This window comes from Centropristis striata, chromosome 6, assembly GCF_030273125.1.
Source record: "Centropristis striata isolate RG_2023a ecotype Rhode Island chromosome 6, C.striata_1.0, whole genome shotgun sequence".
Taxonomy (NCBI): Eukaryota; Metazoa; Chordata; class Actinopteri; order Perciformes; family Serranidae; genus Centropristis; species Centropristis striata.
In genome coordinates, this window is record NC_081522.1 from 7,559,103 (window position 1) to 7,579,287 (window position 20,185).

Sequence of the window (20,185 nt, forward strand, 5' to 3'; positions counted from 1 at the left end):
GAATGAATAGCCTCACAGGAGGCTTGGAGACTGAATGAATAACACATCAGGGAGGCATCAGAGGAGTTACAGTGGAGAGATTTCGCTCAAAATAACAATAACTTCATCTCAGGAGCTCTGAAATCCAGATGCAGCTTGAACACTGGGCATTTGATTTGACTCTATGCTTTATTTTATGAACGTTTTCAACTATAAACTAATGGAATGTTTGAATCTTGTTGTTTTATTAGCAGGTTTGAACTGTTTCCAGATGACTTTCAGTGTGAAGTTACATTATAAGGGTTTATTATCGCAGATGTTTACACATTTGGACAGACAAAGAGGGAACCCTGGATGGATTGGGATGAAGAAATGTATCTCTCTCACAAAACAAATGTGTTTAGAGTTAGTCTTATATATTTTAGCTGTTAACGCCAGGGTATTTGCAGCGATGACAGGACCATATCTGATATTCAGCAAAAACACAATAACATTTATGTGGCAAACCAGTGTTTGGGCAACCACTGACCACAATGTGATCTTAGCTGAAATGTGTCCATGAAACCACTAAGTTCAGAGACAGAAAGAGAGCGAGGGAGAAAGAGACGAGAGAGAGAAAGAGAGACTTTTAAAAAGTAATAGCCATGACTTGGAGACTAGATGTTTTGTGTCAAAGAAAGAGCTTACAGGATCCAAAAGTGTTTCCGGTGAGCCCACCGAGTCTAATTACTCACAATGCTGTGACATTAGTCTTCAAAGGACATGAAAAACAAGTCTCTTTTCACACGTCCATCAACTTTGTGTAAGACTTTACGTGCCCAAATGATTAACGAGAAGCTGACCACATCATGGCCAAGGAAGTCTAACTTCCTCCAATGGATGACAGTGAAGAATGGCTCATAATGGCCTCTGTGCTAATGATTTTGTGCTTGATTGCCTAATATTTTCCCACGAGTTATAATTACATGCAATTGTAGATATATAATACATTAAACTTACAATAAAATAAATAAGATTGATTTTAAACTGTAATGTTCTCATTAAGGTTAAATTGACTGGTCAGTGTGTATCATATAAACATTATGAACACTGTCACAGACTTGCACTGGTGATATTTCTGCAGCAAAATGTGCATTTGTGCAATTATACTATCAGTATTATTACTGGAGCCAATATTGACCCTAATATATTCCTGGAGAAAAGAATGTAAGTGTGTATTATAATATTATTTTTTCTCGTCATGGACAAAATGATCAAATAATGATCCCCAATATAAATACTTCACTGGTGTGAAGGATCCATTTTCTTTCATATGCTTCTGTCATAATATGTTTTTATTCCCTCTTTTTTATTATTATATTTTATATATTTATTTCCTTTATTTTGCTCCATATGTCTTCCCATTCTTGTCATCACTTGTTCTGTAATCACTGTAGTGCACAATAACTTAGAAGTTTGAACTACAGCTACAATAAAAGTGTCGGTCTACAAAATAATAACAATGGAAAAAAATCTGATACTCAGCTGATATTCATTTTTGTTAAATTTCATTTATAATAAGCATTTAAGCATAATAAACATTTCTTATAAAAATGCCCTAAAACTGTTTATTAGAGGCCGGACATTTTTCTGTTAAAGGAATAAACTTGTCAGCAACGTTAAAGTTTCTTGAAAAATGTTTTCAGTTACCACAACAAATTTGCTAATTACTCATAAACTAAAGTAATTTGTTGCGTAATTTGTTACCTAACTTGTTACGTAACTTGTTACTTTTTAAATAGAAAAGTAGACATTTATGGTCACACAGGCAGCCTATGTTTTTTCTATATTTATCAACAGCTAGTTTAATGTTAGCCACAGTGAAGTGAAGCCTTATCCTCCTAGTGAAAACAGGGTTCACATAGAGGACTGGCAAACTAGCTAAGAAAACACAACCACATCATTTTGATTAGTTAATGTTGTATAATGACTGAAATTCAAATTGTATTCCCTTTCATTACACTACTTGTTACTAAATTACATTATTGTAATGTGTTACTGCTATAGAATGCACTGTCAGTACTCTCTAATAGAGGTACTGTTTCTAGATGACCTTACAGTGTGTAGGATTTAGTGGCATCTAGTGGTGAGGTTGCATTTTGCAACCAATTAAACACCTCTCCCCTGACCCCTCCCTTTCCAAGTGTGGAGCAGAACCTATAGTGGCCTTCAGGTAACATAAAAAAGTATAAGGTCCTCTTAAGTGTTGGGTTTGTCCGTTGTAGGCTACTGTAGAAACATGTTGGTCTCTGTGGAAGAGGACCCAGTGACTTCTAAGCTAACAAAAAAACGCGATTCTTAATTTGAGGAAAACTTTTGAGGAAATTTGAGGGAAAAAAAATCTGCCAATAAATCCCCCTAAATCCTGGACACTGCACCTAATTATATTGTTTCATGTCTGTGCTGCAGTTTCTCCATTTAGCCCATACAGATATTATCAATGACAATAATATCAGTCAATATATGGGCTCTGCCACTATATCGGTCTAGTGATACAAATTGTACCACCTCAGACACATCACAAGTTATTAATATTCTGATCTATAATAGAGAATTATTGTTCCATTTCATCATAAGAGATTTTAGAATAGAACAACTTATTATAGTATTGCATAGCTACATTACCAGTGCCTCGGATTGTGTCATGAACATTTTGTACTAGTGATAATCACTGATGACAAACCTAAAATCTAAAATTGAAGGTTTTTTTAAGGTCTTTTTGTTGATTTTCACATGCTTCCAACACTACAGCACTGAAGCCTGCCCCATGTGTGGTGGTCGAGGCGCACTCACCATTGGCTCGGCAGCCTATAGGGGCGTAGCTCCGCGGCTGGTGAGTGCTTAGGGTGCACGGGGTGTTCTAGGGATGGCTAAGGGAAAGCGTACTTGGCACTGATCCCTCCTTTCAGTATAGACTGCAGTTTACATTAGGCAGCATTTTTTTTTCTGACAGGGGGATGAATGTGTCATAATTAGTTCGCGTTTATAGCGGGTAGTGGATGCATGTTTAGCAATGCGATGAGGCCAGTGCACTTTGCAAGACTTGCGCTGCAGAGAGTCTCCGCGGATCCCACGACCTGTTGCTGACAAGCCGGGGAAAAGGAGAGGGAGAGGGGGAGAGACAGAGGGTAGGCTACTGCCTTGGAGACGACAGCCTGGGTTTCTTCGCGGAGGAAATCATGCAGTTTGCAATCTGGCTGGTTGGACTAATGTGTCATCTGTCAGCGCTTGTCCGGGACACTTTGCAACACCGATTGCATCCGAAACAAGGTAGCGTTTTGTACTGTTACAATGCTGAAGGTGTTTAAACAGTAATGTGTGGTGTTTAAGGTTGATGCCAGGGCACAGTGGAGTTGTCAGGCTGCAGCTGCATTCATCATTCTACATTGCTGTTAATGCCACTACTTTCTCTTAACTTTTTATTTACAGATAGCTTCATCAAGCAGCTGTCATCGTATGAAATCATCACCCCGCTCCGTGTGAATGACTTCGGAGAATCATTCCCCCACAAATTGCACTACAGAAGGAGACGGAGAAGTTTAAATGATGCCCTGTCGGGTTTACGGGTTCACTACAGGATTGATGCATTCGGGGAACGCTTTCATCTCAATCTGACCGCAGACTCCAGCTTCATCGCCCCCTCTTACATTGTGACACACTTGGGAGCGGAACAGAGCAACGCCACGGACACCCACTACACCCATGACTCGAGCGATATGCGCCACTGCTTTTTCCGCGGACAAGTCAACGCCAAGAGCGAGTACCCTGCCGTCTTCAGCCTGTGCACTGGCCTTGTGAGTTCTGACTTTTTCACTACCTAAACTTTTTTTTTTAGACGCTTTAATCAAGCGATGCTGACAGGCCACCATCCATGCATGTCCCCCATAACAAGCAGCTTAAGTGAAGTGTGTAGGAGTGTAACAAGAGCAAGTGTTACAGGACTAATGTCAGTGAAGAGGAGAGCGCGCAGCTCTGCATCTGTGGGGAGGTGATGCTAGTGCACAGTGCAGTCTTGGCATCAGGGTGGTGGAGTAGTTGGAGACTCTGGGGTTGATGTGGCAACAAGCCTCCACCCTGCTGAAGTGCTCTTGAGCATGAAACTAAAAAACAGCTCTTGCTCTTGGGGTTGCTGCTCTTTGGCTGATCCTGATGTGTGGTCACTAAGGATAGGGAGAGTGAAAAGGCTTATTTTCCCATACAAAGTTAAAAAAAAAAAAAAAAAAAAAAAAATCTGTATAATTTGTACAAAGCTATTTGGTGTCATGTCTGTGCCTTCATTTTATCAACAAGTTATTTGCTGCTAAGAAACCTCTAAATCAGGGATACTCAAATTGCTTTGCCCCAGGGGCCACTTTTGCAAAGTAACAGGAGGCGAGGAGCCAGGTAATGAACTAGCATTGACAATATTTATCGGATAAATACATATAAACATTGACACAGGATTGAGTCCAGGCCCATATGACAAATTAGGGCTTGGGTCAACAAGCTTTATATTGATGTTTTTTTTAATGCACTCTGGCACCTTATTTACATTTAAAGAGGAAAAAAATCTCAGTGTGAATCAATTTATTTTCAAAATGGTCAGTGGGCACTCTATCATTGGCCAGATTTGGCAAGTTAAGTATCCCTGCTCAAAACTTTCACAGAAAAATTGGTAATAATGGCAGACATGCTAAAAAGAGTGGTTGGTTAACCAATTAGTTGATGATTTATCAATCACAAATACCCCAAATTTGCTACTTTCAGCTTCTCAAATGATGCAACTTGCTGCTTTCCTCTGTTTTAAATTATTGTCAGTTAAATACCTTTGTGTTAGAGACTGTTGGTTGGACAAAACCAGCTATTGAAGATTTCACCCGAGGTTTCTGATCTTGTGATTTGAGGTTTGAACTTTTCATAGACTTAAAATAATAATCATCTGATCAGCCATTTAATGAAAGTAATCATCAGTTGAAGCCCCAAACAACAGATGTTATCAGTCAGTCCAAAGCAGCTGTTTGCTTGTTGAATGCTCTTTATCATATATTTTAGATCTTATGGAGCTGTAATAGATTTATTGTGAAATAATGAGTTTACAGCCCCACATGAGGATCCTGATGCCCAAGTCATTCAGTTTGCTGACTCCTGTGTGAGAGAATCTGATCAGTGTTGAAGGGGATGACTTCATGGGTCACATAAGGTTACTGGTCCAGGGGCAGGGGGTTGACCTCAGTCGCGCCAGCCGGATTCTGGCGTGGACTCTACGTGGTGGGGGTGTTTGGCTGGCCGCAATAAAACAGACAGTAGCCTTGAGTCTCCCTCCCCGTCACAACCCCTATCAGTGACATAACCCTTATTTTAGATAGGTGCACTTTGTACAGTACCAGGATAGCATGCTGATCTAGTACATTCACAATGCATTCAGTGATTGTATTCCTGGCGTAATAATAAAAAAAAATAATCATTGTGTATTGCATCTTAATGGGGGTTAAGTCCCGTTCGGTGTAGTTTTGGGGAAAAGAGACCACCGTATAAAGCAATTTAAGACATGAGGTATGCTGAAATTATCAGGGTAATAAGCCTTTAATTGCCCCTCTGCCCAACTTTGATGTATGACTCGCTTATACAAACATGTTTGCATCCTTTTTCAAGCAATCTTTGTTGCTTATCCGCATCATCACTCATTGAGAATGACAGGACAATGGAGACAGCACCAGAGGCTATTGGGTCATAAATGTGTCCGTATCTGATCACTGGGGCTTAATGGCCAGGCACATTTTGTAAGGATGAGGTCATTAAGGAATAATTAAGCCCTAAAACAAAGGGGTCATTCTCGAAAAAGCAGGTTCCTCTTTCGTCCAGAGTTGCTCAAAGCCGTCCCCAGGGGGGAATCGGGGGGGCGGGGTTGAGGAGCTTTTGGCCTTTTCAAAGTGAGCTGTGACGGGCAGAAAAGAGGAGAAATGCCGTGAAGAGGAGACAACTGCCAATGAAGGTTGTGAGGAACTTAAGGATTGCTCACAGCGTGGGAAATGTCCCTGAAGAAGCTTGCTCTCTCAGCTCACTCACATAATAGAAGTGTGTGGTGAGTCAGCCTGTCCTGAGAAATGAGGCTATCTTCATTCCAGCACCAAGCAATGTACCTCTATGTAAAGATCAGGCTCATGACACCTTTATGTCCTATTTATCTTTAGAGATTGACTGCAACTGTACGTCACTCTTGGGTGACTCAGCACACAGGGTTTGAAAGTGTCTTTGTGGGATTTGATAAAAACAGATGCTAACAGTCATTCCATCCATGTCATGATGGTGACCTTGCTTCAAATAGGAGTCCCTCAGTTTAAGGTCCAGTTCAGCACCCGCTACTGAACAGCAACCATTGTGTCTGTCCAAACTTTTGCCAGATTTGCTGCTGAGCTAATGCTGGGAAACCCTGAAACTCTGCCCTCTTCCATTGACTAAACAGAGCATTTGTCTGTTCAGCCATCCGTTAACACCACATGAGAACTTTAGAAAGGCTCAACCATAATCGTCTAATTAAAGTTAACTCAACACAGATAGTGATTTACAAGATGCAGGTAAACATCTACCAGTTGATACACTATAAATCATTTAATTGCACGCTGTAACTGGATTCTGTCAATACTTAATTTAATTTAAGTTAATAGTTGCAGCACAACTTTATCAAATCATCCGCTTATGAACTCTCCAACAACTCATGGTTAATAATCCATGTTTCATTTATCAAGTCATTTATTACATAAATAGTCCGATTTTAGAGAAAGTGTTTGGGAAGTATTGAGCAAAAGACAGATGTTTTCACATAGCTGTTAAATGTGGCCCCCATTTACTTTAATTTACCAAGGATTTATTTGTGCACTGCAACATTTTTCTTAAAGGTAACACAGGGTGAGTAAATGACATACAAGTGTTCATTTTAAGGGTGTAGTATTCATTAAAATGATAATATTGGAAGAAAGCCTTTTGAGGTAAAGTACAATGAGGGTCTGAGGTGTTTTTTTCAGTGGTGTGGTTGTTTCTCTCCTGTGTCTTGTTTTCACAAGCTCATTACACTGCAGCACTGAACACATGTAGCACTCAAGGCCTGTAGCACTTTCGAGGAAGTATGGTTCATACGTCCAAGCCAACTAATCCTTCACTCTTTGAAAGGCGGAGAGGAAAAGTACACATACACTTTGTACACGTTTTCCATATCCGATACGTGTGTTTTCCATTGTCAAATGTCCATCACTCGTTGGGATGGTTATGGAATACTGCTGCCTTAAAGATAACATTCCAGCGTCCAATATCCTGTTTAAGTGTGCGCATGAAATTACCATACAAACACCATTGTGCCTCATGGCTGAGTGAGCTAAGAAGCTTTCTAAGTGACTGAGCTGCCAAATCAATATTAGCATTCCTCTGTCAGCAGCTCTGTCCATGTATGATGATGTCACTTGTCCTCAGGATGTGAAATGGGGAAATGCATTTTCACAGTCAGAACAAGCTCTCTTTAACAGCCTGTGCATAAAGGTGTCAAATGATTAACTGAATCATGGAGAATTGTTCTTTGGTTAAACGTATAAAAAGGTTGAAAATGTGTCACATTTGTTGTTGATTCTCATGGTTACAACTTCAACAATGACTGATAGCGAATATTCTCTGACCTTTGTGAGTCAGCATGATCTTTCCATGTGTATCTGTCAAAAAAACTGGAGTTTGCTCAAAAGCATGGAAAAAATGTGCAAAGCGGTGCCCAAGGGCAACACAGAATGACTGCAATTAAACCGCAACTTCTTTGAATGAAACTATGTCCTAATCTGTAAATGAAACCTACACACATACAGTACAGTATGTACACATGCAAGTGCACGCTTCATACCAATGCCATCCATGACATCTCTTTTTCTGCCTCTAGATTGGAACATTTACGACACAACATGGTGAATACTTCTTGGAGCCTCTTTTAAATGCTGCGGGGGAAGAATATGATGAAGAACACAACAAACCTCATCTTATCTATCGACATGAGAGGACGAAGAACATCTCGCATACTAACAACAACACATCGCCCTGTGCTGCCTCAGGTAACAGACTACAGACTGCCTAACTATACTGCCTGTAACCGCTGTCTGTCTGACTCTCACCCACAAACACTTACCTTCTGATGACCTGCATTCACTTTCTGAGCTATAAACACTGTCCCGAAGTAGAAATTACACCCAGTCGTGATCGTTGGCTTGCATGATACCCAAAAGATTTCAGGCTTGATTAAGGGGTGTTATTGAAAACTCCTTAACTTAATTAAGCAAAGCGCGCTCCAACACCGCCTGGTGTTTTCACTCACGTTCTGCTGGAGCTCACAGGGAAAGGAATAATTGCTTTTCAGGTTGCAGTTGCGATGAAAAGAAGAAGAAGGAGAAGTTTTCCGCATGGGAGGCTGCTTGAAAATTCCCCTGATTTCATTTGAATTTTTATGGTTGAGGCCTTTGGTTGGTGGAGAGGCCCTCAAGAGAAAGCGGGGTGACTGAGTGGAGTTCACCACGATGGAAGGCCTTAGAGTCGTCCTCGCGGGGAGCTCCATGGGCGGCCTTTGTTGTGTGCTGCAATAAATCTTTTATGTGAGGACCGCTTGATTTGCTTGTTGTCTGAGCCCGGCCATTGTCGCCTGGTGGTGGCCATTGTGTGTGGCGGCGGTTTAAAGAACTTGGACTGACCTGATGGGCCAGGTCAATACCTTCTTAATATGCTTTGCCCTTTCACTCTCTCAGTCTGTGTGTGGTAGACAGAAACTGAGAAATCTGGAGGGTCTCTCAGCCCCCACTCATGAGGCACTTTTAAATATACTCTCCCTTAAGAGCCGCGTTTGGGGGCTTGGTGAATGACTCTGACTGAATGTCCCAAGAACATTCATTGTCACCATTCAGTTATTTTAGCAAGTTATCCTTTTATATCTACTTAATCCTACTACATAAACTCAAATATGTACCTGTGTACGCCTTGTATAAATAATATTTAGTGTACAGCAGGAGACAGTAAGGAGGAAAATGCGTACATGGATGAGACACCTGCTTCATCAAAGGGCTGCAGGTAAACAATGAGCAGCAGGATTAAAAGAACCAGTGGAACTGGGATAGGACTGTGAGGTGTCCCAGGCAGCGGCTCCTCAGCTTTATCAGATAGGCCCCTCTCCAGATGCGGTGATAAATGTGCTCTTTGAAGGCCATTCTAAGCCAAGACTAACAGGCCTGTCCTGTCTTTTTATGGGAAGGAGTGCAGTACACGCTGCTACTAGCCGGTTAGATATAAACACTGGCTTGGCACGTGTTGTTCTGCTTGCAAAACACTCGTAGTGGCTGCTCCTGGTCTTATATTTGGACATTTGCCTCTTGGCTTTGGAGTTTCAAATGTGTTAAAATCTTTGAGATAACATGTAGCGCACATCAAACTCTGTGTACTACACTCTTGTCTCGGTAGCTCTCCCCTTCTCTTGTCATGTCTGTACAGTCTGTCGGTCTGTCTTTTCCTTATGTTCCCCATCAGACTAAATCAGTGTCTAAGTATGGGGCTTGTAACCACAGCCTAATTGCTGAGAGAAATACAAGTTCTATGTAGAGAAACACTGCACCAACAAGTAGAGTCCCTGTTAGCTGGGGAAAGGATCTCTAAGCAGCTGCATTTTAGCCTCTAAAAGAGAAATGTGAGGAAATGATGAAGATGACATCTAATTTTGATCTCTGCCAGGGAGTTCATGTTTTTGACCCAGTTTGTCTGTCTTGTGGAATAAAGTAATCATTTTAATTTAATATTATTATTTGAAGCTTAGATTTTTCCTGATGGAAGCGTTCATCACACAGGACTCATTTAAGGACTGTTGGCAAGCTGAAATTCTCACAAAAAAGTTAGTTCTTACAGCTTTTGGCTAAGATAAATGGTGTGATTTTTGGCTTAAAAAAAGAAGAAAAAAGCAGGCCTTTCAAACCCACCAACAGATTGTTAAAGACATGCTTTTTTTGTGTACTGTTTTATCCAACTGGTTTAAGAAACAGATGCTTTTCAAGTTTTTATTTCAGTTTTGTGCATTTCTGTCTTGAGTATAACCCCCCAAAGCAACTGATATATAGCAAGTTAAGACTCAAAGTTTCTGATTTATTTCATCATGTAGACGATAGACCAAAGAAGCTTTGGTGTTAGCGGGGGGCCGTTCCCAATATCTCCTCTTTTTGAGGAGCTATAAAAGCACTCTTTGTCAGGGTCAGTCATCTCATGGCCCTCTCTCCTTTTCTCTTTCTCTCTTTCTCTTTTTCTTTCTCCACTTTATGTTCCTGTGAAGAGGACTCTTGCCTTAAATCAAAATTGGGAGCTGGAGTTTTAGCCCTTAGGGGTTTGGCAGGTTTGGGACTTTGAAGAGGTTTGAAGCTTTATGGGTCTTCTAGGTCTGAAACATGCCAACTATCACAGTTGGTCCAAACACATGGAAATGTAAAGTGGACAACAATGCCTCCAATCTGCTATCCAGGCAGCGTTTTCCCTCTTTAAAGACATTGTTTTGCAAGACTTATTTACTGACTGTGGTGATTATTATTCTTCATCTGCAAGAAAAGATGAAACAAGCTGTGTTTTATCAAGCAGACCAGCAGGAAGCAACATGTATATCACCAGAAAGATAACACTGGTGAGATAAACTTTTCCTTCAGATATGATGTGCCATTGTTCTAAGTGTGTTACAGACAGTACCAAAAGACAACAACTGTAACTTCTGTATCTACTCAGGCAGTAAGAGTTTCCAGAGTTTGTACAGTCCCTGCACACCTCTGCAAAAACGTGTTGAAAGAAGAGGAAGGCCATGTTTCCACACGAATTTAGCAAAAATGAAGATTTGTTTTTAACTTGTCGTCTCTGACATGTACAAATACTTGACTTTTTCGTGCATGTGCCATCACAACCTGTGAAGTGTCAGAAATAGAAGTGCAATGATAAGAGCTTTTAAAGTGTTCCCTTGATGGAAAAGTTTTGTTATTTCAGCAGCCATGACATGACTATATACCTGTCTTCAGCTGCTTTTCTTCACTGTGTGTGTTCGTTCTATGTGCTGTTGAATGGATGCAAGTTCAAATATGGTTTTAATGCACAATTTCGAAAGAATGAACACACTAAAAAAACACATCAGACACTTCAAATCAGAAATGTAAGAGTAAATCAAAGAATCTAAAGAGCTATGACCATGAAATTCGGTCTCACTGACTGACATTTCTAGCAACTGTATCAGTCTTCAGTCTGTGTCAGCCAACCTGGGTGGCTTTCCTGCTGTTTAGAATACCTCTAGTGTAGATAGCTGTTGAGTGGGTGATTAATGTTTTAACGTCACAGAGTGCCTTGTTGTGCCTGGTTCTTGCTTTTAAAAGCCTCTGGGGAAGAAGCTTACTGGGCTCAAATCACAACACAGCCCCGACCTTTAATGACACATTCTACGGGGTATCTGTCTCCAAGCTTGCATGTGAATCCCTGCGTCGGCCTTCGATAGAGATAGTAGCCACAGGGATGAGGGTGGTTACAGATAGGGGCAGATTCTTTCCTCTCGGCCTCTTCTCTTTGCTCTCTAAAATCCATGTGAAGACAAGCGGGAGACGGAGAGATGTGCAGTATCTCTTTCTCACAGTTGTTGGCTCTGCTTCTAAAACTGTGGGGTGTCATATTTTGTCTGAATTAGAAACAGTGAATTGAATATAGACAGCTTGACAGCAAACATTATCCACCGTAAACCCAAACACCAGTGCTCCAGTGTCGGCTCCTGATGGTTTCTCCCTGTTTCTTGATGGCTAACTGAGGGCAGCTGGGACAGCGAAGTGACTGGCTTTGATGCAGCAATACTTGGCACACATGGCATCTGTGCCCCCTGACCCTCAACACAATCATTGTATAGGATTCCCCCCTTGGTGCCCACTGTGTATACATGGTAGTTCAAATGCTAGCATCAGGTTTTTGGTCAATGGGTTCATTTACATGGAAAAATGCCCTCCCCCGCCTGGGGTTTGAACTAGCCGACTTGAATCGCTGCCCGCTTTCCCTTTGCGCTTTCATGTATGTGAATGGAAGCACTTGTTGATTGTGACCTCACTTCCCTCTTTGTTTGGAGTCACTCACTGGACGGGTGGATGTGACCTTGAGTTTTCCCCCTCCTAGAGGTGCGTGGTTACTGGGCTCGCTGGCTTGTTTGCAAGGCCTCAGTTGGAACTATGTATACATTAAGCTCTTTGTTTTCCTCTTAACGCCAGCTCTTGACAGGGGTCAGGAAAGGTGGCTGGCCAGGGTGTGATGGACGGGTGCTGATCACTCAGACAACCTCTCTCACCTTTAGGGGCTGGCTTTAGATGGTGTGGAGCTTCTGAATGTCAGATGGCTCCAAAAGGCTTAGGCTTGCTCTGTGCCCTCATGCCCCCTGGACAGACAGAACCTCCCCCATACCAGGAAGTACCTTTTGTTACTAGGACAAAAAGTTTGTTTTTGGCCTTTTGTGTGCATCCATAGATCTGGTTTGGTTGTGAGTGCATGTCAGGAGTGCATGTCATCTCCCTGGCCTGTCAGTGGATGAAGAGTCCCGCTGAGTATTGAGAATTGCTGAGCAAAGCACTGCAGAGGAATGGAGAGAGGAGTTTCTTTCTTCATGTGTTTGAGCTGCCCTGGCCTGCGCTGCATGTGCCTGTCGGTTTTGCTGCAGAGCTTGGCAGAGGCCCCAGCCTTTTCCCCCCAACTCCCACTGCCCGCCTTTCTTTTTTTACACCTGCTCCTTTAGAGTAGCTCTCTCAACCACTGCCTTACTATTGTTCTACGCAGGAAAAAGAACTATTTTCACTATTTCTTTTGGATTTTGATTCAACTTTTGAATGGCGTTTTCTTTGGAAAGCCAAGATTATAGTGTCTAAGTTGTCAAATGAGTTGAAAAATGTGTTTTTCCATGTATGCACTGCGAGTCTTTAGCCAGCACATGTGTTAGTTTTGCGTAATGAGCAAGCTTTCCCTTCAGACATGCTGCTTTGTCCCATCATTGCCTCTCATTTCATAACACTGCATGACAGATAATGCAGTCCGCTAATAATATGCCCAATTGCACTCATTGGCATCTGATTTTAAGATAACAGATACTCTGGACGAGGCCGAACAGGGCTGGGCAACTACTGACAGACTATAACTTTAATAGCTGCCATGTGTCTGCCTGCCCTCAGGCCTCAGCCCTATTGAACCCAATGTGTTGTGTTGTCTCGGGAGTTCCCGTGACAGATTCCAGCTGGGGCTATTTTCTGCCACTGTCTACTGTCTGGGCATTCTTAACAGATGGGGGCTGATTGGAGTGGTTAGAACAACTTGAGTGACAGTGACTGACTGCATGGTGGCATGGGTGACAGTCGGAGGTGAGGGGGGGTGACAGGTGAGCGACAGTTTCCCACTGAGGTGGACTGGAGAGAGGCAGCGCTGAGAGCTGGCCAGTGAAACATCAGTGTCATCGCCTGTGGCTCTGGCTGTTTATCATCTGAGAGGCCAGAATTCACTCAAAACTGCAGACCTGCTTTGTGTATGTCAGGGCAGAGCTATTTGTCTCAGGGTCTTCAGCTTTTGGGATGGTTGAAAACACAGGAGATGGAATGACTTCACCTAGGGGTGTCGCAATGTCTCTCCGCCTCCCTACACTTCTATTTTGAGTGTAATTAATTTGCAAAATAGAGTAAAAAAGCACAATAAGCAAAACATTTACTGATGGCATTATTTTTTTTTCTATAGATATCTAGATAATATCGTTATCGTGACATCCTTTTATGATTGATAATTAAAATCTGATATTATAGCAGCCCTAACTTCATCCATATTGACTGTGTCAATAGCATTAGTCATATCACCCTCCACAGTATTGAAATACAATCATAATTCATTCTTTTTCTTGGTTAACAAAATATATAATCGCAACTGTGGCTTTTGTAACTTTTTCATATATAGATTCTGATCCACTGGTATTTCAACTTAAGTCTTTTCTCATGGTTTGGACTGTCATTTCTGAAGATAACTCTGAGATCTGGTAGCATTGCAACACTGCTATGATAAAGTCAATTTGCCTGGCTCAGCAATGCTGTTCCCAAGGGTTGGTGTGTACAATGTTGGCCAAAACTCAGAAAATAAGATCCAAGTTGTAATTAACCGGAATTATCTTTTAAGTGCCCCTCTTTGTGCTCTCGTTAGATGCCAAACTGAGATGCTATGTTAATTGTTGGTTTTATGATGCTATGGTTTTCAAAAGCTTCTCACCTTAACTTTACACTGTAAACCACAACCTCCTGTCTTAAAGTGGATGCCTTATGCAATAGATAACGACTAGAAATGAGGATCTGTGTTTTCAAACTAGTTTAAAATCATATTGGCAGTAAAGTGGCCTTTTAAACGCAATTTCATTAGTTAACCCTATCAAGGAAGGATCTCTTCAGCCCTGTTTGTATGTTTGATGCAATTTTGTCTTTGATACACACCCATTTTTAAAAATGTCCTGTCTTGTTAAAACAAAAAATTGTGCAGTCTTCCAGGTAGTTTGTCTCCAAGTCACCCTTCGATCATGTAATCTAGAGTTTTTCAGGATGAATTTCTTAAAATCCGATCGTCAGAAAGTCTCAGTTTGAGTCTGACAAAAGGAAATACTGCAGGCCCCTGCCCATCATTAGGAGTCCAGATCCATAAGTAGTGTTTTGTCTCCTTGGAGGAGGTCTGCTACTCCAAACACATTCTTCAGCTGACCACCATGCTGTCTTTAGCATGTCTCTGAACTGAAAATAACAACTGAACTCTGAGAGCACTGTTAGTGTACAAAGCCCACCGTCTTCCAATGAGGTCAAAAGCCATGCCACTTCACTTTTAAAAGCTTTCTTCAGCAGCAACAATTAGCTGCCTTTGCTTCTCTCTGTCTAGCCACAGAATTGCACTTAATTGTGCCTCTGTCTGCAGGAGTTTTGACATTTTTCCCCCTCTTGAGTCGTACTGTCAGTAACCAGAGTGTCTGACCTCGTATAGAACCAAAGCAGTGCCTATATTCAATGTAAAGTATACTGTCTATTTAATTGGCACCCGGGGAATAGGGCGCTTTAACTCTCAGCGGGCCATTGTAAAAGAATGTTAATTAGTTCAACAATGAAATGTGTGTTCCCCATTGTTGGGCTGTTGGCATTGATACTTTTGACAGAGAGCTGAAGGAGAGTCAAAGAGCAACTCTTTGATGTAGATTGAAATCTCAATGAGATCCTTTAGGACAGGCTCCACCAACATGAATGGCCTCAAACAGAAAGTGTGTATAAAGCGGCAAAACACTTCCATACTTTAATGGCTATGAATTAATTTTAATAAACAAATATATGCAATCATGCCCAACTGGAAGTTTAAATATGTATGAAACTGTTCAGTCATAACGCGTGTGGGATACTTGGTGTTTGTTTAAACATGTTATTGAGTGAAAAGACAAACATTGTTTATAATATTCGTTGTGTTTGATTATCTTCTGGCACATTGATAAAAAGATTTTTACAAGTCAAGCAGGCGTTAAAGCAGAAAAGTGAGTGTGGTGTGGGTCTGTTTCAGCTATGTGCATACTGGAGCCAACCAAATTACAACATTTATAAAAGCTTACACTCATGCTGTGCAGACCTCCTTTTATTGTCCTCTGTTATGAAGAACCGCTGGAGCCTGATTTTATAAGCTCATGGTTGTGAAATTGAAGTGTAAAAGAAATCGAATTTATTACATTTTGATTTTTAATTTCAAATATTTTATTTGGATTTTTCAGACACATGTTCATGTTGATTACAAAGTAGACAGTAGATCCTTATTTTAACAAACAAAAAGTGCAGGGATTAACAAATACAATTAACAGTCCCGCACATAGCAACCCCCCTCCCCCCTCCCTTTACAGTACTGAGAGCATTTTAAGGCACAGTTCTAAAGATTAGCTTATGGTGTATCTCCCTCACGGGAGTCAGGCTGCAAATGCTTATGTCAAGGGCCAAAGTTGAGCACATTCATGTTGTTTGGGTATTATGAAAATATAATAAAAAAGGATCCCATGTTTTATAGAACTTTATCTCTGAGCCGCTGATAGTGAACATTTTGATTTTTGATTTTTGTTTATCCGTTCCAACATGTACAAATACAAAAACATGTGGGTGTGTGCGTGATGCTGGTTTGATGCCCAGTGCCTGGAGGGAGATGTCATGTCTCTGTATGTCCGGTGGGTCAGGGCAGTCACCCCTGTCTTCTCATGGTGTAAGTAGCAGCTCACTACCTAGTGAGAGGGGGATTTGAACCTAAGGCGATTTGGGAAAGGTTGTGTGTGGCTAATCTGCACTGATTCAAAGACTATTATAACAGGGACCATATTTTCTCCTCCTCCTCTTCTTCTTTTCTTTTTTCATCTCACACTCGCTTGCTCTGAGACTTAACACCAATTTTTGTAGATGCAGATACTCCTCTGTGCTTTGATAATCCCTTTGATGTCAGACTGTCTGCAGTGATGAGTCTGTTTAAGGGGTTTAGTGTAGTGGGTTTGGCCTCGGAGAGATTTTTCCTGGAAAATACAAAGCTCTGTTCTGGCCCAGCTGCCTGGGCTGTGTGCACAGACAGGCTTGGCGCGTACTTGGATGCTGGCACTGGCATGGGGTTGGGCCTCACGGCAGCAAGAGCTGTGTGCCTTTGTGCCAGGGAGTCACGCTCCGCCTCGCGTGCCCGCTGGGGGCATCACTTGAATAATCTTGGAGCGCTCAGCGAGTTTTCTTTTCTTTTTTTGTGCTTTTCTCTGACCTAACAGTTGCACACAATCTCTCTCTCTCTGTGTGACTGTCTGGAAAGATTGAGTTTTTCAAAGACAATGGAACTCTTCACTATAATCGGGTTATCTAAAGTTGAGGAGGTTGTTTAGGATGACGGACTCCAAACTATGCACGGCTCGTAAACACTCGCAGTCATAAAATTACTGAAAGTCATTCGTTCACTAAATGTCATTCAATGTTTAATTTATTTCTCAAAATTGTTCATTCCGAGTATGCATGTTTCCTTAAAGGCAACACTGCCGAAAGCTATAACTGTTGACATATAAGCGTATTTGGGCCACATAAGTAGAAGTTTTAATATGAGTTGTGGGTGTGAAAAATGTGTCCCTGCATTTGCAAAAAATTGGAGCAATACATTTTAGTTGTGATGGAATAGGAACGTGTCGAAGATTTCTCAGATTGTTCCCTTACAGCTGCTGCATCTGTGTCTTTGCATGATTTACTGTTCACTCGTACCACTTTGTTGCTGCTTAAATTCATCTTCCGCTGGCAGAAACTACTGCAAGCAGTGTGTCTTACACTGTTTCACATATGGCAATGCATCACTGCAAATCTGGACAGCACAAAAGCCTGTGTGCAAGTACTTAATCTTCAAATGGCCTGTTACAACACAAACTGGCTATGGAAATTTCAATCTCTCTATATATATATACATATTTCAGATTTCAGATGAAACATTTTGATGTTCAGAATATGCACATGATTTTTTTATGTGTTTATCATTTGATTGATGATGTGAAGCAAGATCCATCACTCTGTTTTCAGTAACAGGTGATTTGCTGGTCAGTAAAAGGAATATTCTGTAGCTGTGTGTCCCAAAAAAAAAAAGTATTTGAACAAATTGGAGCAACTTGAAAGCCTGTCCACCCACTTGTTCCCCTGCCCTACTTGTGGCTCTTCCAAACGCTATCAAAAAACTAAAGTCACATCATACCAGCTCTTCATCAAAAAAGTGCTGACTATGTGTTTCTTTTGTTTTTATGTCAACTGCAGTTGACTACAAAGCGAACAACGCATATAGTGATAGAAACACGACATTCGTCAAAGTTCAGTCGATCTCCTCCAACAAACGGGCTTTTCTCTCTTTGTTGGAATATTGCCCTGAAAAGGAGCCACAGTGATGACACCAGCACCTTTCTGAAAATGATTCAACTAGAAGCGCTCAGAGCAGCCACACATGAAAGTCAGAGCGCTCTGACAAAAAGATGCTGGGTGAAGCACTTTTTCTCTGGGTGGCTGCATATGCTCACAATCTCTCCTCATTGGAGATAAAAAAAAAAGGCTGGTGCTCAGAAAACAACCCACCATATGGATACTGAACCTTAGGAAACAGCCCTCTGGACATGGACAGTCATATGTGTAATTAAATCTGCTTCATCTTAACCTTTGCAGATTTTTCTCTTCCCTCTTCACACTTTCCAAGTCGCTCTCTCTCTGCCTCTGTCTCTTTCTTTTAACTTCACTGTGTCATGCTGAAGGAATCTATCGCTCATGGCCAGCTCAACACGTGCACTTCAGCTGAGATAATGCCGGTTGAGTTTGCACAGTATATGGCTGACGTCCTTGTTCTTTTTTTTTTTTTGCATATAAAGCTGGTGTTGAAAGTGTTGTTTGCTGCAACCTATAAATTAAATTGTTTCAATCTGGCATCATGTGTTGTGTTATTGATGTTGCCTCTCAGCATGGTTTTCCACATTTTATTTAATTTTCAGATAATAAACAGGCCAGGCTCTGAGATAATCTGAATATTTTTATATCCACTTGCAGATGCATACTAAGGCTGAGTCAGTAAAATGTCATCATGGGAGTTCATTTAGTTTATATGGTTTTGATCGCACATTGCCTGACCTAAAAACGTATTTTTCAAAGCTGACCCCGTGTCTCTTGGTACAGCATTTCCTGAGCACTGGAATGACACAATAATTTATGGCGGGTATTTGCCATAGAGGTCCAGCGTGCTTCTGTTATGTCATTGGAATTCAGCTAAGCTAAAACCTTTGGCTCTTTACTGTAGATGTACCATGCTCTCTCATGAAATGCCTTATAACATAAAGCAGTGTATGTCCAGTGTGGAGGAATTTGAGTGTTTCAGAGTCCAGTTCTTCCATATGAGCAACAATTTAAATCCAGTCAACATGCTTTTTACATTATGTCTCCACATCATCACTCATCGTTATTTTTCTTTCTTTCAACAGAGAACTCTACGAGGCCTGTTGCTTTTGAGAGCAGAGGGAGTCTGGGAGAGGAGCTGGACTCTCTCAGAGCCACCATAGATGATCACCACATTTATGACAACAACTCCACCAGCACACACCCCAAATCCCCTCGCAGACACAAGCGCTTCCTCTCCTACCCTCGATATGTTGAGCTGATGGTGACGGCGGATGCCAAGATGGTGCGTCACCATGGACGCAACCTCGAGCACTACATCCTAACAATCATGTCAGTAGTAAGTAAAACAATGTTTCTAAAAATTATTATTTGGTCTCAAAGTTGAAGTTTTTTGTTGTTCAGTATTATTAGATTATTTGGTTTGAGTTTGAGGATCATTGTAGATGAATATGTGTACGTATGTGTACACACTATTGTGTCCTTCTTATGCAAATTAATGTGCATTCATTTTAAATCCACCCAATTATAAAAATAAAATGTTTTCCCCCACCTTAATCACAACAAGAAGTTACACATTGAATTAATATTAATTCATATTAAATGCATATTTCCCAAATAAAAGCTTGGTGACATAATAACTACTTGCAAACTGGTTAACTGGTGAGCAAATATACTAGCCAAGAACATGCTAACACTAGCCTGTCACACTAGCTTACTGAGTCAGTTAACTTTGAGTTGGAGCAAGTTAGCTCTGTTACTAACATGAACATATGTACACAAAGACTTAATTCATTCACTGTGTAAAAGAAGTTGATTTAGCCTCTGGCTTTGAAAAGCAAAGCCATCATGCAAGTGCATTAAATATGCATTCTTTCTAATGGCCAGCAGGGGGCAACTCCACAGAAAGAAGTCTGAATATATCTATGAGAAAATTACCCTACTTTTCACTTAATTTTATTGGTTTCAAACATTGTAATGATGAGGTTATGGTCTCAATTGCTAGTCTCAAGTCTTCCTAAATAGCATTATGTCCCTTTTGTAAATTTAGAGTTAAAAAAATTCATTCATTCATTGTCACTTCTGGCTCCAAAAAACAAGATGTGACGCCGAATATGCCAAACTCGAGGCTTTAAAATGTTATTCCACAAACCAATGAGCAACGCGATGCCAACTTGTCCACTTGTTTAAAACAGTCTATGAGTTAATTCAAGAGATGTGTACTGTCT

The 20,185-nt window shown here is 41.1% G+C and overlaps 1 protein-coding gene across 1 annotated transcript in view; it reads left to right on the forward strand.

Annotated features, from left to right (window-relative positions):
* Positions 1-3,017: 3,017 nt before the first annotated feature.
* The window catches only part of LOC131972702 (A disintegrin and metalloproteinase with thrombospondin motifs 20), an 88,947-nt gene continuing 71,779 nt past the window's right edge, over positions 3,018-20,185 (forward strand). Inside the window, 4 exon segments of the mRNA XM_059334375.1 lie at positions 3,018-3,288; positions 3,448-3,812; positions 7,913-8,081; positions 19,043-19,296. Coding sequence (XP_059190358.1) covers positions 3,018-3,288; positions 3,448-3,812; positions 7,913-8,081; positions 19,043-19,296 — 1,059 coding nt within the window.